Here is a 17,844-nt window from a genome sequence, read left to right as displayed (position 1 = left end):
CACTTGAAATTTTAGCATAAAATGTATTTGAGTTGCCTTTAATAGATTCTAAACCACATTTTAATTTTTCAGCCATGCACAGAAGTTCTTTTTATTGATATTTTCCATGAATATAATCAGATCCTTACCCCAGTACTTTTAGAAATGGTTCACAGTCTACAAGGTAAGTTCTTTAAAAAATAAAGAAAGTGTAAAATGTAGAATTCTTTACATTTACTTTTGTGAACAGTTAAACAATTCTACCTTGTAATATCTAATTTTATATAGTGCGTTCACTCTGTATTTTTGAAAGGATATGTTAATATTTTAGAATTATTTCTAAACCTACAATAAGGAAAATGCAGTGTGTGTCTAGGAGGAGGAAATCTTAAGGACTTTTTACTTTTCATCGTAACTATTTTAGATGACTGACAAAGACTAGGACATTTCTTCTTTCGTGAGGCTCCAGGCTTTCTTGAGAGTGGTCCATGAGCTTAATGAATTCTGTAGGTTGTTTTTTGTCAGGAACTTCCTGTTCAGATGTTGCAAGACAGTTCATGCTGTGTCTCTGCCAAAATCCTGGGGGGAAAAGAAACTTTTAAAGAAAAAGTTTGTTATGCTGTTATTTTGGAAAGTCTAGAGGACTTTCAAATCTGAAGAATCTGCTTTAAGTATTTGTTTTCTGTATGAAGACTGAAGTATTTATAGCTGAGGAACGTTTCACATTTTCTTTCTGTTTTACTGTATGATTCTTTGCCCCCAAATTAAGTTTTGTAATGGCTAGGAAAGATAATAAGTGGGAATAGCTTTTTTTTCCCCCAGTAATTTCAGCTTAGGTTATTTCCCCATGTTGTATCTTAGCTGACTTACAATATTTTGTATTTGATCTGACCAGGATGGATCATTACATTCTATTTAAATAAATAACCATTTTCTGAGGATGGTTTCTGACTTCACAAAATCTCTTCATAAAATACTTTGTATAGATAGGTTTTGAGATGGCTTGCTGTGCTGTGATACTGGGAATAGTAAAAAGTTCCTTACAACAGAGTTGACAGTTAATGTGTTTTCCAAAAATTACAAGCATATCAATAGTATTAATACTACCATGCTAAAAGGTACACCTCTTTTTTTTTATTCTTCTAAGGCCCCTATTAGCCACTTCTGCATGTTTTCAACTTGAGATTAGCTGTTGAAGTACTAGATGATAAGTATTCATTAATTCTTAAAATTTTGGAAAATCTTAACTTACATGCTGTACATTTACATGCACATATATATACACATATATACACATATATATACATATATATATATATACACACACACACACAGAGATATATATGAAATACATGGAACTACATCTAGGACCCTGTTGGAAATATTACTATGTAGTTGACAGTCATCTGCAATTTGCAGGTTTTGAATCTGTTTGTTTTAAATACATGCTTCTGACTTTAAATGTATGTTGGTACTAGAAAGGTTAATCTCCAAAGTAGTAAGTCAAAAATAGGGTGTGAAAGCAGAGATTTGATTCTAGTATATTAACTAAAGCAAGCGTCAAAACTGAAATGACTGAAATTGTAAATGAAAGAAAAGCAGCAAAACAGTCTTAATTCATGGCTTACTTACATAGAGCATATAAGTGCAAAGTTGCTTGCCTTCCTTGTTTTAGTGACTTTTTTCTTTATTTTAACTTTGGCTTGTAGGATCTACCAACATAGAAGATACCAATGCTATACTGATCAAAGATGCTGGTAAATTTTTCTTTACCTTTGAAGTAACAGAGCCACTTTTGTGTATATGTTTGAGTTCTTAAAAATTGCATGAAGAATTTGCAAGATTTTTTAAAAACATTTGGAAAGTGGGACATAAATCCTGATTCTCCTTTCAGTTGATGCCAGTCTGCACTTTTCAAAATGCTTATGCAAAGATATGATGCTCTTTGGCTTTTTTGTGGAAAAAACCCTTAGACAATCTCTTTACTGTCCTGTCCTTTCTACTCTGCAACTAAATAACCTTCAGTGCCTCCGTGGAGATACTCTGTTCATTTTACAAGTAAGAAGATTTTATGGCAAAAGAACAAAATTGTTTCTGATGGAATCTAACATCCTTGGTGTTAAAATAAGATTCTCATTGTTCTTTCAACTTCTGACTATTTTCAAAACTCTGAGCTTTCTTCTGTAATGTCTTTCTTGTACTGAAATTTCCTCCAGAGTTCCCTTCACTGTGGTCTGATAAAGCTTTCTAAAGAAAAATAGGCTTTAGTTTTGGTTTTTTTATTATGCTCGGGTTATCAAAAATGCGATTTGACTCTCAAATTAATCTGATTATTTAGTATTAAAAAACGAACATTTAAGCAAACAATAAGCATAACTATTGTTTTTCCCCAGTGTATAATGCGGTTGGACTCGCTGCTTATGAACTATTTGATAGTGTGGATTTTGATCAGTGGTTTAAAAATCAACTATTAGCAGAACTACAAGTTTCTCATGACAGGTAAACATCTTGGGGTTTTATGCCTTAATCATTTAAATACGAACTTTTGATACAAATCTGATAATATATAATGTCTAATAATTGCAGAGTTGAAAAATATTCAACCTTTAAACATATCCACTAAATGAGCAGAGGTATGAAAATATATACAGATAACTGTTACAGTCATTGAAGTGACATAGTTCTTAACACTTTATGTTTAAATTACTATATGGTGGATACTTCCAGGTTCTGGAGAAGTACATTAAGTCTGTCCTCTTGCATATATTTGACTTGACTAAACCTTCTCAGGACAACCACTTACTCATTTAAACAAAGATATTTAGGTCTTTGGAGAGTTCTTCAGGCAACAAAGTCCAACTGAAATCTGTGGAAATAATCTCTGTAAAACTATAGTTTAGACAAAATAGTGATTTTCTTCTTTTGTTATTTTAAATACAAGCCTTCTGTAACTCACTTCAGTTAATTTTGCCAACAATAAAGAGGGGAAGTAAGGATTTGGGTTATGTTGTGAAGTATGAATAACTACAGGCTGGTTCTACATGAAGATTTTTATACAGTCCATCTGCTGTGGTTTTTCTTTCTAACCAGGGTCCCCTTCACTTGGATGGCCTTCACATGAGGACTTTTTTAGTTTAGTGGATGTCATAGGGTATTTTGAAAGATCAGTGTTGGCATCTCAGTACAGGCTGAACTGGCCCTCTTTAAAACTGTCTAGAAGACAGAGTTCCTCCTGTTCCTCAAACTGTCACTCTTTCCCCAGGGGAAAGGACAGTGACCACTACTGTTCAGTGCTAATTCACCCTTTGAATAAGTATGTCCTGTTTTTCTTAACAGAGTCATTAACAGTGACCCTAATGTCCTTTGAAGACTGTTACTATGTTTTCTTCTACATTTGCAATTCATCTTACCAGACATAATTTTTATCTGAAACATCAACTAATTTGTTTCTTTATACACTTAGGAGCTACTATAAATTGTAAATGATTTCTACAGTGAGTTGCTAATCAGCTTTTTTATTTCCAAATGCCAGTTATAAAAACTTTATTTACAGATAGAGTTCAGTTTCATGTAAAATGGAAGATCCTGTTAAATTTACAGATATTAAAATGCTTTTCGTAACAATATACTTTAAAAAAATTTAACTACTTACTTTTGGATGTATAACCTTATGCCTGTGTCACAGAATAATTGCCACAGTTGTTTACCTTCTGTCTCCTGATGTTTTTATTTTTTTTCTCATTAGACTATTTTTTTAACTAAGATTTCAGCCTCACCTGGCTATCTCCAATTGGTCAAGTATTCTAATGTTTGGGCTAAATGTCAGAAGAGCAGGAAAAAATGAGAGATCTTTTGTATAAGAATGATCATTTGCTGCTATGCCCCACCATCAGCAATCTCCAAATAAAGCTGCCATGGTATTTGTAATACATGCTGGCTTTGGCATTTTTATGTTATTCACTCATAAAGCATAAGTAAAACTAACTGACCAAAGTGTTCTGTTGTTGATACAATTGTATTGCTGTCAGAAGACACCCATTTGGTTGGCATTTGTTGTATCCCAGGATGAAATTCCTGTGGAGACAGAAGCTTGCAGTAGAAATTGTCCAGAAGTTTGAAGCCTTGTTTGCTTGAACTGCTTATATTACTTTCAATATTGGAGACCACCATGACAATAAGGAAGACAGCGTTAGTGGTTTGAATGGAGTTCTGCTTTAATAGCCGCTTCAGGAATACATGTGCAGTTCAGATAAAGTAGGTTGGAGGGTATGATCTGCTCTCCCTCAGGGGTTAGCATGGTTGCTCACAAATTGGTTGATGTTTGGGAACAAAAATTTTTGTGTTGTCAGCATTGAGCATGGAGTGTGTGGTGTTTTGTTTTCATCGAATTTTCCATTATCTGTTGATAGTGAACCTGCCAACCATGACCATATCGGTAGAAGAAATATGGGATGAATATAAAAGTATCCTTAAGGATTTTTAGAAACATTGCATTGCCAAATTTGTCACTTGCAGTGATACTTAGTTTTGTACTGATTAAGGAGATACTTTTCCATAGTATGAAAGTAGTTTAATGCATACAATTTTTTTTGCAACAATTCACTTGTAAAACAATATCTCCTGCTGAGAGAGAAAGTATCGGTGACACTTAGTAATTTAGTATCAAGCAAAATACTTTTGACTTGAATATCTGATGCTGTCCAGACTCCTTAAAGATACTGTTCTATGGCTATTGCAACAGGAGCTGCCTTATTTTGGAATATGATTACTTTTCCCATGTGAGCTTTAGGTCTACCAGGCTCAGTAGCGGACCTATGTTTAGCCAGTGTATGTGCTCTTCTTCTAAAAACTAATGTTCTAAGAGGTGAGCTTTTCCCAGAAGTAGTGAACGTAGAAAAAGTAGAACCTCAAAATTGAGCATGTATGAGCAGAAGAATTTTTAGGAACTTCAGTAATTACAAAAACCCAAACCCCAAAAGAACCCACAAAAAAGTAAACCAAACCAAAAACCCCAAACCAAATAAAACCAAAACACCCACCCCCCGCCCCACAAAAAAATGAAAAGCATGCTGTCTTTACTAGGGAGAGAGAGAAAGAATATAGAGATGCAAGGAAGGTGTACAGATTGAACAATAGATAACACCAAAGCTGAAAACCCTTGCTGGCAGCAGACAGTTACGTACTTACATCATTTAAAACTTTTCTTTATATGATTGTGTTTTCAAAACCATCCAACTCAAGTCTCAAGAAAAGTACTTAGGGTTTTTTTTAATATTCTGATTTTTACAAGGTTAAGTGTAAAAAGTACCATTCTAAAAGTAGCAAAAATTGTATCATCAGATTCTTGAACAAATAGAAGGTGTTAGTAAGGCAATGTCTTGTGTGAGTTATGCTTCACCATGCATTATTCATGCTTCATTGCCACTCAGTAAATATCGAGCAGCACTGGACTGTTACTCCTCATTAGTTTTGTGTTCTAGTCTAATGAACTGCTATGTACATTCTGCTTCCATAACTTTCAGGTTCTCTGAAGATGGTCTTTGTTTATAATCTCGTGGCTATGGGAATTTTTAATAAAACACATTTATTAAATGTAGAGAAGCCTCAGTAACTCCCAGTTTAAATTGCTTCTTGATGGCTTACAAGGTAGAAGGTCATAAAATGAAAAATATGTTTCTGATAACAATAATTGGTCAGTTAAAATCCTCTGAATAGGGTTCATCTTCCCTAACTTTATACATCTGCAAGTTAAACATATAAATCTGAGTTACATGGTCACCGGAGAAAAATAGCAGCTCTGTAAAATGCTTTTCTCAATCACTGTTGTTCTGGTTTGTTCTTACCATTGACTCTAAAGCTGTTTGATTTGCCCCCTTGTTGTGGCAGTAGTGCAAGATTAGGTAATGTCAGTTCTTAGAGTAGTTTTAGTCTGGTGACATGAACTACTTTGACAGTTGCTGTAATACAGTCCTTAAGTTTGCATTTTTAAATTGCATTGACCTATAATTTTTGAGCATAGAAAGAATGCCAAAGAAATTGCTGGAAGCTGTGGTCAAAGCAGTAGATGCCATGATGGCAGTAATAAATGTAATATTTTTTTCTTTTCTTTTTTTTAACTGGTGTGCTATGTGCAGAATAAACTGTGTCTCTAGTGAGACATTCAAGATTTAGTCATTTAGGATGAAAATTAACCTTTTCAGGCTAAGCTGGTGTCTCCTGTGCCTCCTTATGAAGAACTTTGGTGAAAAAGATTTCTGCACTAACAGATCTTGACAAACTGAATCTCTTAATTGTTTTGGATAATAACATTTTCATCATAATCCTTGGATTTCTTTTTCATCAGAGTATTCTGTAGCATCAAGTGTAATGAGATAACAAATGCGATTTTTTTTCTCCTACTTTTACAGGTATAAACCAATACGCCGACGAGTAATATGGCTGATTGGACAGTGGATTTCTGTAAAATTCAAATCAGACTTGAGACCTGTTTTATATGAAGCAATTCGTAACTTACTTCAAGACCGTGACTTAGTGGTAAGTATAAGTAACTGTTTTGGATAAAACATTTGTTGTGTAAAACATAAATACCATACCTTGTGTAAACTTGATTGAAAATTTCGTAACATCGTGTTAAAGTCTGTTGTGTCTTTCAAAAGATAAACCATTGGGAAGATTTGGTGATGTTTAATTGTGGAGATGTTGAACAGTAATGTCAAAAACATTAAACAAGTGCTGAAGATGTTCAGTAAGTGATGACTTTGGTGGGAAAATGAATTGCAAGAGCAGTAGTCTCTTTCTTTAAAAAGAAAGTTGTGAAATGTCCTTTAATAATTTATAAACAAATGGGGACTTTGTGTAGATAAACCAGGGTTATTCTGCGACTAGTCCTTGCAGTATACAGTACTGTTTGAGTGCACCCTCAACAAGTTCACAGATGACACCAAGCTGGGCAGGCCTGTTGGTCAGCTGGAGGGTAGGAAGGCTCTGCAGAGGATCTGGACAGGCTAGATCAATGGGCTGAGGCCAATGGTATGAGGTTCAACGAGACCAAGTGCTGAGTTCTGCATTTGGGTCACAATAACCCCAGGCAGCACTACAGGCTGGGGGAGGAGTGGCTGGAAAGCTGCCCAGCAGAAAAGGACCTGGGGATGCCAGTCAACAACAGCTGAATGTGAACAAGCAGTGTGCCCAGGTGACCAAGAAGGCCAGTGGCCTTGGCTTGGATAAAAAATACTGTGGCCAGCAGGACCAGGGCAAAGACTGTCCCTCTGTACTGGGCACTGGTGAGGCTGCACCTTGAGTCCTTTGTCCAGTTCTGGGCCCCTCACTACAACAAAGACATTGAAGTGCTGAAGCATGTCCGGAGAAGGACAAGGAAACTGGTGAAGGATGTAGAGAGTAAGTCATCTGAGAAGTGACTGAGGGAGCTGGGCTTGTTTATCCGGGAAAAAAATGAGGCTCAGGGGAGACTTTATCAGATAGTTCTTTACAACTATGTGAAAGGAGGTTGTAGCCAGGTGAGGGTTGACCTCTTCTCCCAGGCAACTAGTAGTGTCGGGAGAAGAGAAAATATGCCTCAAGCTGCAGCAGGGGAGGTTCAGGTTGGACAGCAAGAAAAATTTCTTCACAGAAAGGGTTCTCAGGCATTGGAACAGGTAGAGTCACCATGCCTGGAAACGTTCAAGTGATGTGTGGATATGGCAGTTAGGGACATGGTTTAATGATAATGGTGCTAGTTTGATGATTGGACTAGATGATCTTGGAGGTCTTCTTCATATGTAATTATTCTGTGATTCTGTGATTCTATGGATATTTAAGCATTAAAGTTATCTGCTAGCAGGGTATGATAAATGGCATTGGTTGCTATCCTGCTTGAGTACAACTCTGTTGGTTTAAGCTTAAACTTCAGTTTACCAGCAGCTGAGATTGAGTTGAGAAGCTTGTTTTGCTGTTGTTTATTTTTTTATTTTTAAACAAACAGAGCTAGCAGCTCACAAAAAAAAAACCCAAATAATCTTAGCTAGTTTAGTAGGTACATATCAGTTGGTAATTGGCAGTCATAACAGTTATTTCTGTGATTCCAGACAGCTTTAGCAGAGCAGGATGTGTTTCTGTGTCAACTGTTTTTAGTTAATGCATTTTAAGCATCTGAACATCTACCAGGAAGAACAATCTAACTTGTTGAGTTTATTTGATTCTGTGCTTCTTTGTTTACAACAAGCCATGAGATAATTCCAAGTTAAACTCCTCCTCTGTTGCTAGAGTTTTTATTACAGGTTGGATTGAATTAAACAAGAACATATCTTACTTGTCCTTCATGAACATTTTGCCTGAGTGGTTTCTCCAATTTCTACCACTTTAGCAATGCCAAATAAAATGTAAAGTGTACTAAAATGAAAGCAAAAGAAAATGAGTTTAACTAACTGCATTTCTTAGAGGATGACAGAACACAGAGAATTATTCAACTGCCAAAACATCAACTGATTTGGTATTGTCAGGTATTGGGTCAATAATCAAAATGTTTAATGGACATATGCATTACGCTTTCGACTTTTGCCTTTCAGGTCCGTATCGAGACAGCAACAACACTGAAGTTAAATATCCTTTTATTTGCAAAGAGTTTGATTAGTTCTTAATTCAGAGTTACTAGAAAATAAGCAATTTTAAACTTATTACCAAATTCTTCACATTATAATTTTTGTGTATCCGTGAAATATTTGCTTATTTGAGTTTTGTATCCATCTGCAATCTATATTATTTTTCCTTAATGATTGTTCACCTGTAGATGACTTTGAATTCAGAACTGAACAGTTCTTACCGGTAAGAGCATTTATATATTCTGGAGAGTAGATAAATCCATAGAGAAAAGCAGGAAAAAATATTTTCCAATTTCATTTTAAACTACATTATTTAGTAATTGGGAGTGTGTGTGGGGAGGATGTATATGTATGTATTATTTTTTCAGTCTTCATAGACCAAAATTTTAACTTATACTGCTGCTGTTAAAGTTGTTATGTGCAATACAATGACATACAATTCAGAACATTTTAGTATTACAGCAATCACAACTTCATAGCAGTGTGTTTAATAGTGTATATACTATGTGTTAACAGACAGTAAGTTTCTTTTTGCTAAGAGAGTATTAATACTGTATCTAACAAATATGTCTCCACACCAATGTGGCTTTCCTGTGTGCCTGTTTCACGCTACTTTCCAACCTGCTATTTCATAAAAATACTAATTACAAATGTTTGGTTAAAATAGTGCCCAAAAACCACAGACTTTCTCATTCTCCTATATTTGTGTTCTATGCAGTGGTCATTACTGTTCTCATGAAGTAAATAATTATAAGTACAGCAAAGATTTACTTTGATCACTCAAATTTAGCAGGTGTTTCTCATTTGATTATGATTTCCGTGTAGATTTCAACTCTCTTGAGAACAAATAAAACAAAAATGCAGAGTGCATTTAGACTGTAAATATTGGAATTGTTTTAAGATGTCTTTTTCAGCTCAATATTTAAATTTATCTACTGACCTAAAGCTTTGCTTTGACATTAACAAAGTGCTCCTTCTGGAGAGACAGCCTGTTTTACCTGTGAAGTCATGTTTACAGTTACCAAAGTGTGAAAATGGTGTATAGTCAAACTGATCATGTTTGAACTGTTATGTAAGAGTATATCTGAATTTTTTTACCTTGCTTAGGCAATGATTGCCTAATGTGCATTTTTCAAAATAAAAGAGTAACATTTTGCACACATTCAAAGTGTTTTTCAAAGTCTATGGATGTCTTAGAGTTGTAAGCATACATTGGAAAATTACCAATTCATGTCACTAATTGTATTTTTGATGGTCTAATCTGTAGTTCTTTATTTTTCTTTTAGTACCTGGAATCCATGTTTATGCTGCTCTTTCAGCTACTACAGGAAGTAACACAATGTGACACTAAAATGCATGTTCTTCATGTTCTTTCTTGCGTGATTGAAAGAGTCAATATGCAGGTATTTTTTTTATATACTTCAGTGTTAGCTTTGTCGTAAGAACACAGGGGAAGACTTGGTGTGAAAGAAAATGGAAAAAAAGTTAATAGACTCGTTATTGTTGTCATAGCTGCCTGCATTGTTTGCATTCCTCTTTTCTCTTTTCAATTCTCATTTACCTTTTGGGTTAAATGTTCTGCTCAGTTACTACTTTTCTTTAGTTACTATGTATTTTTTGTATTGACTCATCTTTTTTAGTACAGAAGGGTTTTAGCAGCTTGTCTTATGGTCTTTCTTGCAATTTTGGTTTTTTATTTGTGATTTAATCTAATTGTCTCATCATAGATCTGTATTTGTGATTTATTCTAATTGTCTCATCATAGATCTGAACTAATATTTTATTTAATCTTATGTGTTAAAGGAGACATTTGGGGAACAAAATGCTTTGCGCTCCTAGGCACGGTGCAGTTAAATTTGTAGTTTCTCATTGGTACTGATATGGGTCACAGTTGCCTATACACCACTCTCCTTAACTTCCTGAAAAGTTTCAAATTCACATTATGTTAATGTTAAAGTATGTTCTTCAGCTTATACATAAAGAAATCGAAGATGGTTTTGCAGAATTAAAGAATCAGTAGTTGATTGCTTTTGTCTCAGGTTTTGTTGCGGTTTTTTTTCCCCAATATTAAGAAGAGAGATAATGTGTGTTTTTGAGCTTATCTCCTCATTCTACAAATAGTCCTGTCGAAGAGCCAAATGAAGCTTTCGTAATTGTCCCTTGTAGAAGAAGTCAACATGACAGTAGGTTTCCCAGATTTCTCTGCATTTCAGATCAGCTAGAGATGCAGCATCAAAAAGAAGTTGAGAAAGAACCCTTGAATCTGTTTAGGTTAATTCATAATTAAATACTTTAGAAGACAAATAGATTAACCCTTTAGTATTGAAGAGCATAATAGAAAAAAATAGAAATAGTAGAAAATAATAGAAAAAATGTACATTAGGACAGATCTCTGGAAGTTATGAAGTCTAACCCTTGCTCAAAGGACAGATGACTTCAGAGGTTATTCAGCTTTTTTTTTCGAGACTGTTTCTGGTCTTAGAAAATTCTGTTGTTTAGGAATCCTATCTCAGTGAAGAATATATTACTATGAAAATATCACTGGTTATCAAATTGTAAATATTTTTTGTGTTCCATTTACTACTGAAGCCTGGTTGCTGTGCACAAATATCACTGTAAGTAATTTGTTCTTTTTGAACTACTCTGCAGTCAGAAGTTACTTCAGTCACAGAGTAAAGAATATGGTGTTTTAGAAAGAGGAAAGAGGAGTAAATTAGAGCAAACGGTATTTTTACTGTGACAAAAGCAGCTATTATATTTTTTGAGAAACTATGCTGAGGATAAATTAATAGACTCGTTTACACATTAAGAAACCAATTTGTGTTCTGAACTTCAGATACGACCATATGTAGGATGTTTGGTTCAGTATTTACCACTCCTTTGGAAGCAGAGTGAGGAACACAACATGCTACGATGTGCCATTCTAACCACCCTAATCCATCTCGTCCAGGTAAGGAATCAGTCATGTCAATGTTGTCAGTATCTCCTACAGTTCTTTCTTAATAATAAAACAATACGTGGTTACCGCAAAATCCATGCTGTTAACTACTTCTTTACCACAGACTGTATGCCATCCTGTCTTCTCCAACCCTTCCTGCATCTCAAGAAAGTTACAGTAGGACTAGTAAAGATCAAGAGAAGTGCTCTGAGGATGTAGGACAGTGTCCATACAGGAACGGAATTAATATGCAGGCAGTCTTGAACTTGGGGAAATGCATGACTAAGAGGATGGTATCATACAAGTTAACAGTGGCGAGGAAGTGGAAAGGGAATGACTAAACATTACAGTGAGAGGAGAAATAAGGGTTTCTTTAGAAGTGGAGTAAGTTTAAACAAGAGGAAATATATTTTTACCATAAACGAATTGTAGAAATTCTTGGGTTTGGCTCCTGTGGAGCGTAAAAGTATAGGTATTTTTGTATACAAAAGGTATTTCTCTTTGTATTAGACAAATTTATGGAAGATTCTTTTAAGGTAAATTTGTTTAAATAAGTAAATGGAGAAAGAAGCCTTAACTTAGAAATATCAAATAATTTTAAATTAACCATTTTCAAAATATAGGAATTATGCAAATTCATGCAAATTCATCAGTTCTTCTTAAGTAGTAATATTACAATATGTTGTAATGTTGTTCAATAATTGGCAGTTCCCAGTTTAAGAATTCTGTTCCTTTTAGGATTAGTTCTACTTTATTATTAGTTTGACAGTAGTTCTATTTAGCTTATTTTTAAAAATTGAGTTTTCTTTTTAAGTGATTGCTAAGAAATTCTTTACTCTACATTCTTGGGAAGAAATCTTTACATATGACTCATGGATCGTTTAAAAAATAAATCACTGTCATCGATCTGTGAATCTTTGTGTAGCTAAGAAAACAAACCCTTCTCTTGATTCTTAGAATATGTCAAATGATTTCATGTGTGGTAAGGGCAAAGAGTAGTTCTTTTCTTGATCTGTAAAACATTCAGCATTTAGTCATGTAATATTTGTTAGACTTGTGACTCTTCCAAGAAAGAGAATGGACCAGTGAATGTTTTAGGAATGTATATTGTTTCTCTTAGAGACAAACAATATGCAGATTATTGATAAGAGAATTGTTTTCAAAAAGCATATAGTTTTCTCAAAACATGTTGAGAGAAAGCTTACGAGTATCAGAGTATTTTGTTATTTGTTGTATGAGATGAATGCGAGTTCAACCTTTGTTTTCTTGAATGCACGTTTACTTGTGAACATAACAGCATTGCAGATCTTTTCCAGTGCTATTCTTTGTACTTGGTTTGAGGTTTTTGACATATTTTACATTTCTTATTTATTTTCATAGGGACTGGGAGCAGACAGCAAAAATCTCTATCCTTTCCTACTTCCAGTTATTCAGCTAAGTACAGATGTTTCTCAGCCTCCACATGTCTATCTTCTGGAAGATGGTTTAGAGCTGTGGTAAGAATTTTTTCTATCAGTTTGTAATTTTAAAACAATTGTTTTTGTATCCACAGAAGAAAAAATTGTAAAAAACTTTGAATGTTAAAATTTATATGTTCTTGTTACCTTACCTTGACTTCATTTATATTACACTTTTTCTCAGAAGACATGAGAGTAGGAAGTTAATAAAAGAAACACAGTTAAATAGCTGAGTACGTAATTAATTTTCAGACATTTGATAGTGAAGATACAGTTCTGTAATGATAATGAACAGGAAAACAAAAAGTCTAGACTCACTGCAATGTACATGCTAAACTAACAATTTGATATGCTTGACTTCAGGAGAACAGTGACCCAGTGGTTCTCAAAGGTGGTTGCAGGAAGAGATGTCAAGTTTACAAGGATAAAGTGTAGAAGTTGCCTTTTAGATCTCAGGCTGTTTGGTGACTGAACATAAAACAAGAAGTGATGTTCTGATCAGTTTACTGTGAGCCTGATTTATTTGTTTCTGGTGCAGCTGATGCTGTAGGAGGAGGAAACTCTTAGCCAGACTGAATTCAGCACCTACCTGAAGAATAGGAATACATAGTTTGTCTTAAAATAGTAAGGGATTCCTTTGATCTAAATTGTTGATGAACATTTGAATGATAAATACTTAAGCTGCAGATGATCTGTTCTACGTGCAGCAAAACTGAGATTTTTAGTGCTGGTGGCAGCAAGTCAAAGTGCAAGAGCTTCTCAAAATTTAGGACAGAGGCTTTTTTAGTGTATGAGTTCAGAACTTTTATATCTTCTTAATAATACTGATCTTGAGGTTACTATTCTGATGTCTGTGCAGAAGAATGATATTTTAAGATGTCCTAGAGCATCAGAGGAATTTGCGTGGAGCTGGCAGAGACAGCTGGGACTCTAATGGCTTCTTGAATAAAAAGAAGGAGAGCAGCTAAGATATTTTACCTAATCACACATGTTATTTAAATACAGTAATCCCACACCTAAGATCTAGGAACAAAATAGAATTTGCTTCTGTGGCTTTAAATGCAAGTTTAATTTGTTGCTACCATTTTCAAACCTCAGGAGTTTTAAACAGCCACCACAGCTTCTCCTTTGATGTGTAGAGCACTACACATGTTGTCCTTGCACTGTAGATATTCCTCTCTACCCACCTTCTCTGAATTCCCAGGCTGGGTACTGAGACATTCTCACTGCTGCATTTCAGACCTTATATTGTCATTATAAAAAGACAGTAACATGTTTTTCTTTGTTTTCCTGTCTTGGCAAGAACCATGCCTATACTGATGGGTGTGTTGTAAGCACTATTGCTGTGCTTGAAGTATATGCTTGAAGTATGCTTCCAGTAATTGTTACATGTTGTTGATCGTATAGATGGTTACTGGAAGTCGGTGTGTTTACATCTGTCAAAATGATTGCTCAATGTTTTTCATAAATAATCTAAAATATTTTGCTTAATCTATTCTTAGGTTAGTGACACTGGAGAATAGTCCATGTCTTACACCAGAGCTCCTGAGAATATTTCAGAACATGTCTTCCCTCCTTGGTAAGTCTTTTACTAATAGAATTTTCAGGGGGTTTTTTGCTATTGCTTGTTTGTACATTAAGTAATGCTGATGTGGCTGCAAGTACTAAGGGAGCTTGCAAAATTGTAATTATCAAAAATTGAGGAGCAGGTTTTATTATCTGACTTTGTCATCTTCTTTGATACTTATTGTCTCTTTACTCTCTTTCTCTATTTTTAATAAATTAAAGGTGCTTGTACCCAAAAGATAAGACAAATTTCAGTTTATAATTTCAGTTTATAATTTCAGTTTATAATTTCAGTTTATAATTTCAGTTTATAATTTCAGTTTATAATTTCAGTTTATAATTTCAGTTTATAATTTCAGAGATTATTCTAAGAAGTTCCTGAAATTTAATACCAAATGTGCTTAGTTTTATTAATATTGACTATATCGAACACTTACCTGTTCTGCCTACAACCAGAATGCAGTTACTAGCTTTCCATAATTCAGTTAATAGCAATGTGGGATGTTTTCAAACTATCTTAATATGTCTATAAGCATTTTGGTCAAGCAGTACTGAAATAAAAAACAGTAGTTTTGCCTGAGTTGTTGACAAACTGTAAATTTAGTAATGAGAATTAGGACTGTGCTTAGGAAATACTGATATTTCAGGTGCTTTTGCTTCGTAATTAAAGGGAGTATGAAAATTTTGTTCTTTAATTTTATTGTGTTAATATGTTTGTGTTTAATTAATCTTTAGCTGTGCTTTTATAGGTTGTGTAGCTAATATAGCAAATGAATTAATTTCTTCAGAGCAATGTGTTCACAGAATTACGGAAGTTACCTTTTGATAGTTGTTTTCAGGTTATACTTTATTCTAACTAAAGGTCAATAGACTGTGATAGGTAGGTGTAAGATGATGTCTTCTGTTATTTCTCTTTGTATACAAGATCTCTAATGATAAAACTGCTCTGTTTAGTGGTGGTTTTAGTATTTAACTCCAGAGCTACCTGTTAGAATCTGTAGCAGCAATACTTTCCAGGGCAGAGATAAGTAGGAATGGAAACCTTGGCATACTCTTCTCACAAAAGGGGGAGGTATTTGGGAATATTCTATGCTTGTAATGATTTTCTTATTTCATGAATGAATCCTGGAGAAAAGTGATGCTTTCTTTTGAAAAAAATACATCCTCAAGAGAATGTTACTTGTTTTGAAAACTGAAAGCTGTTGTATGATGCTGGTAGAGCAAGTAGTATTTAAGCTAGGTAGGATTTCATTAGGGTGATGCTTCAAACATTCTTATGTCAGACATTCTTTTTTCTTCAGGGATGAGGATGAGTGGCAAAAATACAGCAGCTGATGTGTAATTATAGAAGGATTTTTATGGATTTCATCATATAGACTTCCAATACTAATTTAGTTCCTGAGCATTTTTCTGAGAAACTTGTTTTCTGAGTGTTGTGTTTGTCAAAAATTTTGATTGCTGTTAGCCAAAATGATGCACATTTTGCCAGAAATTGGAAACCATTCTGGTTTCCGATTTCTCTCAGCCTGCAAATTCTATATGTTTACATCAGGAGAATCTGACTGGACAGCCTTGACAGGACACAGCCATAGTATTGTGATGCTTTAAATAGAGCTGGAGTTTTGGATTAGTACTAACCTTGTTTTAAAACATGGTAGTTACAAAAACAGTACAGTACTGCTGTCCACTACCCTGCAAGCAGCTACTTTATTCATTCATTACACTCAAAAATGAGGTTCTTCACTTATATCAAGTGTAACAGCACAGTTAAAAGTGCAGCATCTTGCAAAAGAAAATGTATTGATCAATGATGGTCAGCTGTGCTAGTAATTTAAATAAGTGTTCAGTCTTAGTTCTTTAGCAGTTTCTCCAGCATACAAGTAGCACTGTTCACCTGAAACTTCCAGCACTTAGGGTCTGGCTCTTCCTGTCCTTCTTAGTACGATGATGTAGCTGTCAGGACAAAGTGTTTCAACTGGGAAGTCAAAATTGCCGAGTCTTGTGTGCCTTAACTGTCTGAGATAAGGCAAAAAAAATAAACTGGTTCTCAATTCAGTCTGCAGTTACCCAAGTGAAAGCCAAAGGACAGGTAAAGTGAAGGGAATTTCGGAATAGATAACTGCCTTGCTTATGTCTGGGGCAGGGTGGAGAACTAGCAAAGTGCTCCAGAAAATAATTTTCTTGAAATTACAGTGTTAGGAATGTGAACCTCCTGACCTTTACTTTCTGAAATTATTTTTACTGAATGGAGTTACTCTAACATACAGGTTATGTAACTATTTTTCTGGTATGTTTCAGCATGTAAGTAATTTAGAAAAGGTGTCAGATGTCAACATGGTTGAACTAGAAAAATCTGGAAGTCAGGGAGAGAAATAGTTCCTACATGAGATTTTTGAACTGAAAGAGGAAAAATATAGAAATGTTTGTAATTTTACTTTTTTAACTAGTCTGAAAACAACAGGTAGTTGTTCCATTCCAGATATAGTTGTCCTTCTGAAAAGAGCTTTTCACACCCATTTCAGGATACTACTGCTGTTGGAACTGAACATCAGAGGAATTATACAAGTCAATTAGATTTGCCTTCAGGAGCAGAACGTTGCATTTCCACGAAGGCTTGATTTCACTTAACCTTCAAAGATTATGGTGCTATCACTGATATACAAGGATAGTTCACAGCATAATTGTCATATTTGGTTTTCATATCAGCAGTGCTGCTACTGTTTAAATTCTATTGAAATACAATTGCCCTAAAGAGGAGTTGCAGAGGCTCTTTAGTCCATGTCTTGCAATAAATTGCATGATGTGGAATGGAAAAATACATTAGTTCTCTGAGGATTGGATGCATTTCTGCACTGAGGATGCTTAAAATGAATCTGATACAATTTCAGGTTGGAAATATGGTCAAAGTCTAAACATACCTGTTTCAAGAAGCATCAGGTTTAATGTACCTGTGCTATATTTGTAAAGGTAGTGGCAAAAAGCAGATTACTGGACCTGGACGAAGTCCTCTGATCCCTAACAAAAGGAGCACATTAATTAAGAAAAATATGTGTTTAATTCAGGAAAACCTGGCAAGAGAATTGATGCACAATTAGCTTTTAAGTATAATCAGTTGAACATGATACCTTTCTAGAAAAATGCTTTTACTAAACATTGAGCTTTATGCACAGGTGAATGGCTGAAATTCTGTCATTTCCATTACATGAGTCTTACCTGGTTTTGCCCTCTGATCTGAAATATGATTTTTGCTACGCATACTTTCTACCTTTATATCAGTTATCAAAGAATCACAGAATGGAAAGTTATG

General features: G+C 34.6%; 1 protein-coding gene across 1 annotated transcript in view; it reads left to right on the top strand.

Moving 5' to 3' along the window:
* IPO11 (importin 11) overlaps positions 1 to 17,844 on the top strand; it is an 81,045-nt gene that overhangs the window by 26,647 nt on the left and 36,554 nt on the right. The window contains exons 15-24 of the mRNA XM_018070444.2: positions 73 to 163; positions 1,689 to 1,736; positions 2,373 to 2,478; positions 6,387 to 6,513; positions 8,544 to 8,577; positions 8,759 to 8,799; positions 9,863 to 9,979; positions 11,413 to 11,526; positions 12,895 to 13,010; positions 14,474 to 14,550. Of these exons, the coding sequence (XP_017925933.1) occupies positions 73 to 163; positions 1,689 to 1,736; positions 2,373 to 2,478; positions 6,387 to 6,513; positions 8,544 to 8,577; positions 8,759 to 8,799; positions 9,863 to 9,979; positions 11,413 to 11,526; positions 12,895 to 13,010; positions 14,474 to 14,550 (871 nt within the window). The remainder of the gene's footprint in view (positions 1 to 72; positions 164 to 1,688; positions 1,737 to 2,372; positions 2,479 to 6,386; positions 6,514 to 8,543; positions 8,578 to 8,758; positions 8,800 to 9,862; positions 9,980 to 11,412; positions 11,527 to 12,894; positions 13,011 to 14,473; positions 14,551 to 17,844) is intronic.

Source organism: Manacus vitellinus, unplaced genomic scaffold, assembly GCF_001715985.3.
Source record: "Manacus vitellinus isolate BGI_N305 unplaced genomic scaffold, ASM171598v3 scaffold_18_pilon, whole genome shotgun sequence".
In the NCBI taxonomy this organism is placed as follows: domain Eukaryota; kingdom Metazoa; phylum Chordata; class Aves; order Passeriformes; family Pipridae; genus Manacus; species Manacus vitellinus.
The sequence above is the reverse complement of the archived record's forward strand: the minus strand, read 5'-3'. Positions and strand labels throughout refer to the sequence as shown.